Source organism: Antrostomus carolinensis, unplaced genomic scaffold (genome assembly GCF_000700745.2).
Source record: "Antrostomus carolinensis isolate BGI_N321 unplaced genomic scaffold, ASM70074v2 scaffold14111, whole genome shotgun sequence".
In the NCBI taxonomy this organism is placed as follows: Eukaryota; Metazoa; Chordata; class Aves; order Caprimulgiformes; family Caprimulgidae; genus Antrostomus; species Antrostomus carolinensis.
The window spans coordinates 3,131-14,697 of record NW_010292105.1 but is presented as its reverse complement, the minus strand read 5'-3'; the positions used below and the strand labels follow the sequence as shown (position 1 = coordinate 14,697).

At 41.2% G+C, this 11,567-nt stretch overlaps 1 protein-coding gene across 1 annotated transcript; it reads left to right on the top strand.

Annotated features, from left to right (window-relative positions):
• Positions 1 to 778: 778 nt before the first annotated feature.
• On the top strand, positions 779 to 10,194 carry STYX (serine/threonine/tyrosine interacting protein). Its single transcript, XM_010176833.1, has 11 exons — positions 779 to 787; positions 878 to 910; positions 1,739 to 1,792; positions 2,842 to 2,939; positions 4,709 to 4,769; positions 6,233 to 6,269; positions 6,843 to 6,882; positions 6,971 to 7,021; positions 7,680 to 7,752; positions 8,749 to 8,842; positions 9,738 to 10,194. Exons 2-11 carry the CDS (start codon positions 893 to 895, stop codon positions 9,818 to 9,820), a joined length of 609 nt encoding a protein of 202 aa, XP_010175135.1. The 5' UTR covers positions 779 to 787; positions 878 to 892; the 3' UTR covers positions 9,821 to 10,194.
• Positions 10,195 to 11,567: the final 1,373 nt, after the last annotated feature.

Here is an 11,567-nt window from a genome sequence, read left to right as displayed (position 1 = left end):
TTAGCTGCCAGTGTGTGTGGAGCAAACAAAGTTCTGTAAATAAATGTATGCAGTCTGATTTGATTTGATATGTGTGACTATTTCCTTTTTATTTTTCTCCAGCTGGTAACTGTGATCTCAGCTACAACTCCTTCGTGTGTGAGGGTCAAAGAATGAGTAAGAGCCTGTTAATAGAGGACAGTGGGAGTTGTAAAGAAGGAGAGACAGGAATAGAACCTGCCTGAGCATCTTTCTGTTCAGCTTTGGCAGCTCTGTAAAACGGAGCCGAGGATGAAAATGTGGATCCTGGTATTTGCTCTGGGCAGTTCTGATAGATTGAGTTGGATGACAGGAAATAGTCAGCTGGGAAGGAGAAGTTCCTGAGTGCTGAACCTTCACAACCTCGAGGGCCTGAGGTTCTGTGGAAGGATGCAGGGTGCTTGCTGTGAATTAACTGGTGAGGAATATCACGTCCTTGTGGCTGAGCACAAGTGTGCGTGTTTGCTGTGCAAAGATCCTTCCCAGGGTGACTCTCTAGGATGGAGAAAAGTGGAAGCTCACTTGAATGGCTCGCTGTGTTCAGGGAGAACATAAGTTTTTAGAATTGTTAAAGCTAAACCCTGAATATTCGAAGTTGGTTTGAATGTATTAAGTGAGGCAGTGTAGATTTTAAGGGAGTTACCTCCTATACCTGTTATCTTCTAACTGTTTTTGCTTCTGTGGCTAATACAAAATGTTCTAAAGCTTTTTTCCTTTCTTCTTTTTCCCCTCCCTGCTCTAGAGGGACATTTCTAAGCAGAAAGCTGAGGTGTGGATGTAAAACACACTAGCTATTCTGCACAGGCTTCAGCACTGTGTATATATTATATATGTAATTGTTTTTTATTTTATTTTTCAGGATTGGACCTATCCCATGAGAAGAGAGATGCAGGTATGACACACTTTGATTTACCATTTGAGTCAAAAACCCATGGTGCCCTACAAAAGAGCTGGTATCAAAATCAATCTCAGGGGTAAAGAGTCAGGCAGCACCATGGGAGAGATGGGTGAGGAGTGCCAGCTTGGAGTGCAGGTGTGCTTGCATCTCTGTTGTGCAAATACTTTAAAAAAAAACCCCAATTGTCCTTCAGAATCCCCAAAATACTACATTTTTGTCTTCATTAATGTTTTTAGGTGGTAGTTGTTAAAAAAAGTATTGGGGCTTTGCTTTTTAACTGACATTTTGTTGGAAGTAAGTGTTCTCAAGTAGGGTGGACAATTAAAATTTTCCTACCCTGGTGTCAGTCAAATCTTTGCACAAAATCTACAGACTGACATCTGTCTCTCTTGGTGGGGGAGATAAATGGTTAAAAATTTATATTTTCCTACTACTAGGACAAAGCCAGAAGCTGTACCATGTGTGTATCTTTTTTCCATGAGAGTGATTTGGAATTAATTACAGGGCACGATTATATACAAAGTTAAAGTGCCTTTCATTTCATCTGGGGCTGGGTAAGATGCAGTAATCAAACTGGAACTTAGTCCAAATAAAGGACTTGATTCCCATTCCAAAACAAGATCTCCTGCATAAAGATCATATTTCTTTTATTTTTCCAGACTGATTTTTTTTCCCCTTATCCTGTTATAAATGACACTTGGTAACACATCTCTCACTAATATGTAAATTACTTGTTTCCATGGGCATTGTCTGATTTGGGTGCAGTGTATTATTTCGAATAATTTGGAGTTGATATTGAATGTCTGTTTTTCTACCCTCTAGGAAATTTTACCTGGGTTATTTTTAGGCCCATATTCTTCAGCTATGAAAAGCAAGGTATGATTTTTTCAGAGAAGCATCTCATAAGGAAACTTTGCTGTGGTGATTTGTCACTGTGGTGATATGTTTGTGTTATCTCTATAGGTGTAAATTTGGCTGCAGTCCTGAATTGGAATATGAAAGATGCCAGAATAGAAGTAAATATATGGTGTGTTTATGGGATGATCCTTTTAGCCTAAGGGATTGTCTGACTGGGGCCAGTATCCATGCCCCCCTCCCCTTTCCAGGGTGAATTTGAACTACAGCTTCAGGCTGGGGCAGTTAACACTTACAAGACTGTATTTTCTTTAACAATCTTGTGAACTAAAGTGTTACTTCAGGAGAAAAATGTAAAAAGATCCCCAATTAATTTTTTTTTTCACGTGGCTTTTGAAGTGACTTGCACACTAATTAATGTGAGGGTTCGTGTGTGAGCTTTTTGTATCAAAATTGAGTCTTATAGTTAATTTTGAATATGTTTTTTCTTTAAAAAAAAAAAAATAGAAAAAAGGTAAAGTATTTGAGACTTGCACGTGACCCATCAGGCAATCTATTTCCTTTGCTGAAGTGTTGCAACACAAACCAGCAATGAGTACTCACACATATTCAGTAAAATAAGGTAAATTCCATCTACAATGAAGTCAAGCACTGTGAAGACAAAGCTTGTGTCTGCAAACTTGCCTCACAGTTTAAATGATCTTCCTTTCAATGCTCTGATTCCAGCAAGAAACCAATGAGAGCTGGAAATTACTCCATGGTGTAAGGACTTGTAGTTTCAGGCAAAGTGGAAGGTGGGTAGAGACCACCAAGTTGATTGAATGCTGCCTTTACTGCCTGTTCTCTTTATCATCATTAGGATCATCTTGCAGCTCCTGATGGTTGTATTTTGTCTTTTTGAAAGACAAAATTTTTCACACTGTGCTTTGATTATTAGAAAACTGGCTCTGACTTTCCTTGAGGACACGATATAGCCCCATTGTATATTGAAATATAGCTTTTCTTTTTATTACTGTGCAATTAAAGGATTCAAAATTTTAAAAAAAACCTGTTTTTTTCTTTTTCCACAGCTACCTATACTTCAGAAACATGGAATAACCCATGTCATATGCATACGGCAAAACATTGAAGCAAATTTTATTAAACCAAACTTCCAACAGTTATTTAGGTAAGAAATGATCATAACTGTGCAGAACTGCAAACAATGAAAGATCATAGAATCACAGAATCCCAGACTGGTTTGGGTTGGAAGGGACCTTAAAGCTCATCCAGTCCCAACCCCCCTGTCAGCAGCAGGGACACCTTCCACTAGACCAGGTTGCTCAAAGCCTCATCCAGCCTGGCCTTCAACACTTCCAGGGAGGGGGCATAAAGATCTTACTTTTAATCACCTTATTCTGTTTTAACAAGATTTTTTTTTGTTGTTAGTGTTCTTTCCAAATATTTTCATGTTGTCACAAGTATTTGAAAAATGTGTTAAGGTCTAGGAAGACTCTTAAATCCAAACCATGAAGTTTATTTATCTGTTTGACTCTAGACACAGACAGCATCACAGATGAGAAGTATCCATTAGTTTGCAGTGACTGTCTTCAGTCTAGAAGTTGTTAGTTCTGAGTACAGTTTATCCTGCTAATAAAATGTTTGAGGTAACTTCATCAGAGTGTCTGGACCTCTGAAAAACTTGCGTAGACCCCCAGGAAAGAGCACTGGCCCATATGTACAAACTGATGGGGACCCTGTCAGTGTGTAGGATGCTGCTTTCAAACAAAACAGAGTCACTTGTAGTGTAGCAGGTGTGAATTTATCATAGGATCATAGTGGTTGGAAAAGATCTATAAGATCATCAAGCCCAACCATCAGCCCAACACCTCCATGCCCACTAACCCATGTCCCTAAGCAACACATCTTTTAAATCCCTCCAGGGATGGGGACTCCACCACTGCCCTGGCCAACCCCTTCCAATGCCTCAGAACCCTTGCAGCAAAGAAATTCTTCCTCACATCCCATCTCAACTGCCCTGGCCACAACTGGAGCCCATTTCCTCTTGTCCTGTCCCTTGCTCCTTGGTTGAACAGACCCACCCCCACCTCACTCCACCCTCCTTTCAGAAGGGAGAGTTGGACAGAGCCAGAAGGTCTCCCCTCAGCCTCCTTTTCTCCAGGCTCAACACCCCCAGTTCCCTCAGCCACAAGGGAACTCAGCACACTTGTGCTCCAGACCCTTCCCCAGCTCCGTTCCCTTCTCTGGACACGCTCCAGCACCTCCATGTCCTTCTTGGAGTCAGGGGCCCAACACTGAACCCAGCACTCCAGCTGCAGCCTCACCAGTGCCCAGTGCAGGGGGATGATTACTGCCCTGGTCCTACTGGCCTCACTGGTGCTGATCCAGGCCAGGATGCCATTTGCCTCCTTGGCCACCTGGGCACTCTGCTGGCTCATCTTCAGCTGCTGTTGCCCAACACCCCCAGGTCCCTCTCTGCCCAGCAGCTCTCCCCCCACTCCTCCCCAAGCCTGTCACGCTGCCGGGGGGTGTTGTGACCCAAGGGCAGGACCCAGCACTTGGCCTGGTTGAACCTCATACAATTGACCTTGGCCCATGGATCCAGCCTGTCCAGATCCCTCTGCAGAGCCTCCCACCCTCCAGCAGATCAACACTCCCACCCAGCTCGGTGTCATCTGCAATTTCTTCCACTCTGAGAGGTGATTTTGTCAGGGAATACTGGAGAAGATTCCTCACTTGCTTCCTTACAGGGACAGTTCCAGAGGTTGCTTGTTTGTTTGTAGAAGTTCAGGAGCTCAGACCAGATAGTAAAGCCAGGAGGGTCGAGCTGGCTTCTTTCTGCAGGTGTGAGTGCTGTAGGGGGGCTGAATCAGCTGTGTGTGTACAGGGGCAGCAACTGGGTGTTCCTGTGTACTCACAGCAACTGTTTCATTGCAGGTATTTAGTCTTGGATATTGCAGATAATCCAGTTGAGAATATAATTCGATTTTTCCCTATGGTAAGTATTTGTGTGTTCATGTGAGTGGATTTGGAACAGAGTTGCCCAGTAAGACTTTTCTGAACTATGAGATACCAGTTTCAAATTTGGGATGCCCAGCTTGAGGCACCTGGAAGGGCTGTGAACACTTAAGTGACCTTATTATTGCCACTTTAATGAGTGTAATTAACTCCTTTTTACACGTATGGAAACTAAGGCAGAGTTGTAAGAGCTGTAAATAAAAAAAAGAGAAAGAAAGAAAAAAAGAGCAGTGTCAAAAGAAATAAATCAGTTCATGGGAGAATGGTGGAGAGCTTGGCCTGTAGGAGATGTATTTTTCTATATAATATCTAATATTTTTCTTGTAAATACACAAGAGCATTTACATTTCTTGTATCAAATACTAAAACAAATTCACCAGAAAATAGTAGCTAGTTGGTGTAACTAAGTTCTACAGCAGCTTGAAACATGTTTAAATAACTTCTAAGTGCAACAGTACCCATGGCATACTGATGCTTGGAAATAGAATTAACCCTTAGTTTTGAGCTATGGTTTTGTATCTTTATTTTAGGTTTGCAGCAGAGCAAAAGCATCTTCTTCCTTTGCCCACCAAAAAAAATAACAACCAAAAAACCCCAAACCCACCAAAAAAGCTCTTGTGGCTTCTCTGTCCATCTCCACAGCAGCTCTGGTCGTGGTTTTGCAGAATAAGGCTGCAGATCAGTTGATGGCTTTCAGCTTTTCTACAATATAAAGCCATTTGATCAAACAAACAACATCCTTTGCAACTCTGGCAGTTACTGGCACCGGAGTAGCTCCGTGTTGGTATATTTCTAAGAGTCTAGCCTGAGTTTTCCCCACAATAAATTATTTAGCTTTTTGTTTTTCATCTCATCAGCTGTTTCAACCTGGCAGCATTCCACAGAGCTCACGACATCGAGTCTCACCTTACAGATTGATTAGACCTATTTTATAACTGCAGATATCATGGGAGAACTAGGAAGACACAAGTGTCAGTAGAGTGGCCCAGACCATATTGCTGTTGATTCATGTGGATTCTTGTCTATATTTTTGGTTTATTTATTACTTTTTTTTCCCCCCAACTGTTAAGCAAAGATGTTTAAAAGTTACTTTTTATTACAGTGGCATGACATGTGATGTAATGATTATAAAAGGCACACATACTGGATTTTAATCCATTTTTGTTTCTGGCTTCACACTAGTTTTTCACTGACAATTTGATGAGTAGTTAAAAGAGTTAAAAGTACAAAAGAAATACAAATGTCCAGTGGAAGTGATGTCTACATCTGTAACAGGGTGCATTATTGTCACTCTATATAAAGACTGATACAAAAATTTTACCCAATTTAAATTTACCCAGATTTAAATTTAAATTTACTTCTAATTACATTTAGATGTAGCAGTTACATCTAAAAGAATCAGAAACTTTTGAGTATTGTAATTATATTTTTTTGTCTTTTTAGACTAAAGAATTTATTGATGGAAGTTTACAAAGTGGAGGTAAAATCCTATGAACTTTTTTTTTTCCTTCATTTACTAATCCATTGTTGTTAAAGCTTTAAAACTAACTTAGTGGTATGAGTGGCTCTTAAATATCAGGTTTTCTTAAATTTGGGGGTTTATTGTGCTTGATTTGAGCTGTATTATACAAGCTCAGAGCAAAGTGTTCTTGCCTTTTGCCTCCAACTGGAAAAAAAACCTCTTTGTATATTTGGGGGCTTTTTCACTTTAAACACAACTGTGTTCTGTGCATGAGGGTGGGGTTTTGGGGGTTTTTTTTTTTGTCCCTTCTCTAATGTAGGGCTTTAAATTTGCATTGTGGTCCTGGAAGGCAGATTCTGGTACTTAAAATCCTCAGAGGAGCAGGAATCCATGTTTCTGTGTCCCAGGGCAGTAATGGACAGAGTGTAATTAGTAATATATTGTAAGAAAACACACCTATTATTTTTAGGAAGTACCTTGCTACTGTGTACATCTCCATAACATGGAAAAAATATATTTCAAATAATTTTCTTCAGTCTATACAAGTATGCTTGGTTCTAATTTATTTTATTTATTTTTTTTCCTTCTCAGGAAAAGTTCTTGTCCATGGAAATGCAGGGATTTCTAGAAGGTAGGAAACTATCCATCCTGCTTATTATTTTTTTTTTAAAAAAAAAACAGTGGATATGTCTTTCTAATTTGTTTTTGTTTCTTTTCAGTGCTGCCTTAGTTATTGCATACATAATGGAAACATTTGGGGTGAAGTACAGGTAAGAACAGAGCATGGTCATGCACTTAACCATTTGTCTGAAAAGGCTGGAGTGAGAGAGTACTTTGGTACAGTAAATAGTCTGATATATCTGTAGGTGTTATTTTTTAAATTCAAGTGGTGTGAGGGAAGAATAATTTTGGAGGGAAGAATAATTATTTTGGAGTGAAGAGTTGTGTATTGATACATAAGCCAGTTATTACCTACTGAGACTGAGTGAAGACTTTACATGGGGCAGATTATTCCATTTCACTTCACTGCAGGTTTGTTTACATCCTTTTTTAAATAAGTAGGTACCTGCTGGTAATGGAAACAAGACACCAGCCTACATAGATTGATGCTTTGCCATAAAACTATAGGAAAGGCCCCAAAAGGCTGTTCCAAGTGTGTTGAAAACAAACCAACAAGCTGGAAACTGGAGGTGGGGGTGGGTAAATAGTGGGGTTTTGGGGTTGTTTTGTTTTTGTTTTTGTTTTTTTTTTAACTACTGCTTCCTATTTTGCCAAAAAAATTTCAGTTCTACAAACCAGTTTTGAGGAGTGTTTAGAGGCTGTATGTTTCCTACGAACTGATAATTGGAAGGAAGACTTAAAACCATGGACACTTTTGTTACAGTCTGTTTTCCACTGAACTATTTTCTCTCTCCTTCTCTTTTTAAGGGACGCATTTACATATGTTCAAGAGAGAAGATTCTGTATTAATCCTAATGCTGGATTTGTCCATCAACTTCAGGTGACTTTTTTTTATTTGGTCATAACTCAAAAGACATTTGATGAATCATCTTCCTGCAAAACAGCTGTTTCTACTTAGGCTTAACATTTACTGTAAAACTATGCTTCAAATGAACGTCAGAAGTTATACTGGAGCTTGGGAGGAAGATGAGTAGTTCATTAGGCTTCAACTTTAGACAAAGCAAAGCCAGGAATGGAGGAGAAACAAAAAAAATCCTGGTTTTGTGCAGTGATTAAAAGGCTCTGAAACAGATGAACTGGTGGCTAAGGAAACTGCAGAGTGAGAATTGTGACACACATCCGTGATCCTTCTTGACACTTGCATTCACAGGTGATGAAACTCAAGTCTGAAAGAGCAAACAGTGGTATCAGGAAGCTGCTTTACCATATTCCAGGGTATTGGGTGAACGGTGGGCAAACATCAGGACAGTATTTTGAAACAGATTTGCAGTGTCTCTACTGTTAATTAGGTGGCTGGCAGCAAGGTGATTGAATATCTCCTGAGTTTGGGGTTTTTTTTCTTTACTTCTTTGTTTCGTTGTGTTTTGTTTTTAAAGTAAATCCTGGGAGGAGTTGTTGTGTAGCACTGACAGCGTGGCAGTCACTAGAATGCCACTTCAAGGCCATGTGTGGTTTGTCCTTGTAAGGAATCTCTGAAGCTTCTGCCTTCTAAGTTTGGTTTGTTTCAACTGTCTGAATTGCCTTCTGGGAGCAACCAGGAGTTCTCTCAACATTCTTGCAGAGTTTTTTTTAATAAGAGTTTACTTTCTTCCCTAAATCTGTTTCTTGTCATCCTTTAAGTTTTCTTTTGCTCTGTCTTCCTGACAGTTTTTGTCATTCACATCAAAGCAACAAAGAATTCTCCTCCTCTAAAATCTCTGCCTTACTGTCAGATACTCTCTAGTCCATCCTAGTGAGCTCTCTGAATTAGTCCTTCTCATCCTTACAAAAGCATTATGCCAGATTAACAGCAATATATATTATTAAACTTTTTCAGGAATATGAAGCCATCTATCTTGCAAAATTAACCATCCAGATGATGTCACCACTGCAGCTGGAGAGATCCCTCTCAGTTCCACCTGGTACCACAGGTCAGAAGCCTCTCCTGTTGTGCATGATTCCACCTGTCTTCCCTGGTCTTGTGAGGTGACTTTTGCCCTCCCTAAGAAAACCTCCAGCAGCAGTGAATCCCAGACGACTGGGAAGGGGAGATGGCTGCAGTTGGTGTGCAGGCTGGTCAGACTTCAGTATGCAGTACTTCAATATTCTCTTCTATGGCTGAACTTGCCTGTGGTGCTGTCTGCACTTCCACACCATACTGGAGAAGGGCCCTGCCTCTTCCTGTCCTTCAAATTCCCCGAGTTCCCTAAAAGAATCAAGAATGACAGGTTGAAAGCAGCCAATGTTCATGACATAGAATCACAGACTGGTTTGGGTTGGAAGGGACCTTAAAGCTCATCCAGTTCCAACCCCCCTGCCAGCAGCAGGGACACCTTCCACTAGACCAGGTTGCTCAAAGCCTCATCCAGCCTGGCCTTCAACACTTCCAGGGAGGAGCAGCCACAGCTTCTCTGGGCAACCTGGGACACTGTCTCACCACCCTCACACCAAACAATTTCTTCCTCACATCTCATCTCCATCCCCCCTCTGCCACTTTCAAGCCATCACCCCTTGTTCTGTCACTCCCTGCCCTTGGCCAAAGTCCCTCCCCACCCTTCCTGGAGCCCCTTCAGGTACTGGGAGGCCACTAGAAGGTCTTCCTGGAGCCTTCTCTTCTCCAGGCTGAACAATCCCAACTCTCTCAGCCTGTCCTCACAGCAGAGCTGCTCCATAATTGCTGTCCTTAAAATTAAGGCAGTGGGGATTAGGAGGTGTAAAGAGTCCCTGTGAGAAGACACTGACAGCTGCCCTGTAGTCCTGTGCACAGCTCTGTGTTACTAGAGCTGATCTTTTTAAACGTCTCCTCCTTCCTCTTGCCTTTTGCAGGAAGTTTAAAGCGAATGCATGAAGAGGATGAAGAACCTGGAACCATGCAAGTGGCAGCAGCAGCAGCAGCACAGAACAGATGATATCCGAGGACAGCACTGTTTGTATTGTGAATTCCTGCCAAGGAAGGTGAAGAAAACTAAGGAAAAAGAGAATTAAAATGCAAAGTGATGAACACACACACACACACATAGCTTCTTTTCAATTACATGTTGCTTTCAGATGTAAATCTGCCTCTGCAACACACTAAGCATCATTTTTAAGATGTTGGACTTCTTGAATGAATAGATGGCACTGATTGTTTTACTCCTTTTTTACACTTTACAGTTTTATTCTAAACCAAGATTTTTTGGACTTGCAAAGAGGTATTATTGCAATAATGCACTTTTCATACTTGAAATTTCTTTATTTGTATTATATAAAGTTATTACTTTAAACAAAATGCAAGTTGGGGGGGAGGGGAGGATTTGTTTATAAAGTTATTTGTGTAATTTATAACAAGAGACTTTAGTAAAGAAAAAGTTTGCTAAAACTCACTTTGTTCTCAGTATGTGTTGTGGTCACGCTGGTAGAAATGTGCTTTACAAACCCCACTCTGCTCTACTACTGGCAGCTGAGCAACAGCAGTGATCTAATCAGTATTAACTCTTTACCTGGTTATAAAACCTCATTATATACTCAATTATTTTCAGCCTGACACTCCGAGACCAGTTTAAGGGGAAAAACTGTTCTAAAAATCTCTACTTGTTTTATACAAGTTAAAGTTTAGCAAAGTGCTAATTAATTACTTAATGAAATAGTTGTGTGCTAAATAGATACACAGGGCAGCTACCAATTTTACACACATCATGAGTGAATTCTTACAGCTTGCATTAAAAAGTACCTGTTAAATTAGGGACAGATTTAAATTAAATTTAAATTACAGCTTGATTTCACAAGTTGAACAAGCCAGTATGGTCCATTTCTCCTTGAGAACAGTGCATCTTCAAACTGGTGTTAAAGGAGAAGTTCACTTTGTAAGACAAGAGTTGTATCATTGGAGGGGAAAATGGGGTTGGGGTTTGAAAACTGAGGCCCAGAGCACTTGGCTATGATGGTATCAGAGCAAAAGAATTCACCGGAGCTCTTCTCAAGCACTAGAGTTCATCAAGGCTGGGTACTCAGCAGTGCTTTCAAGTTTCAAATCGGGAGTTGCCAAGGCAGCTTTAACTCTCCTCACTGCTCAGAAGCGCTGTGATCACCACTGGTTGTGCAAGTAGGGGCTCAGTTCTGCATCTCTGCTTGATTGCCCATCAGTCTTCTTGCATAAAAAGAGCTGAACGAAGGGAGGGGTCCTTCAGAGCACTGCAGTGACTGAGCAAAGCCCAGAGCTGCTAGGAAAAATTGGGTGTTTGGGAAATGGGAGCTTGGCATTAGACTCTAACAGGGAACAGGAGGGCTCAAGAGAGTCAATAAAAAAAGAGAGATTTGGGGATCTGAGCATCCAGCTGTCTCCTCATCCTCTGCTGTGGCTGGGTGTGAATGGCAGATGTCCTCTGTCGGCCTCAGAAGGAGCAACCTGTGCTGGGTGGGACCCTCTGAGGGAGATACCTGTGCCTCTGAGCAGGGAAGCCATTCTCTCCTGTGAGGATCTCTTCTGGTGCTGCCTTTTGCTGGAGGATCATCCAGCAGCTTGTTTACTTTGTAGGAGTTGTGCCTGGCTTTGTGTGTTCAAGGTGAGTTGGCCACACCTGTGATTTGTTGATCTGAGCTTACTCACTGATCCTCTGCCTTGTCTTGCAGCTCCTTGCTGAAGGAGCAGTCCACCCAAAGCCAGCTTCAGCTCTTGGC

What these genes read in the sequence shown, in the direction of transcription:
- STYX (XM_010176833.1), top strand. An exon ending in CTTCAGCTATGAAAAGCAAG is followed by an intron (nt 1,793 to 2,841) that starts GTATGATTTTTT and finishes CTTTTTCCACAG; the next exon opens with CTACCTATACTTCAGAAACA. An exon ending in GATTTGTCCATCAACTTCAG is followed by an intron (nt 7,753 to 8,748) that starts GTGACTTTTTTT and finishes AAACTTTTTCAG; the next exon opens with GAATATGAAGCCATCTATCT.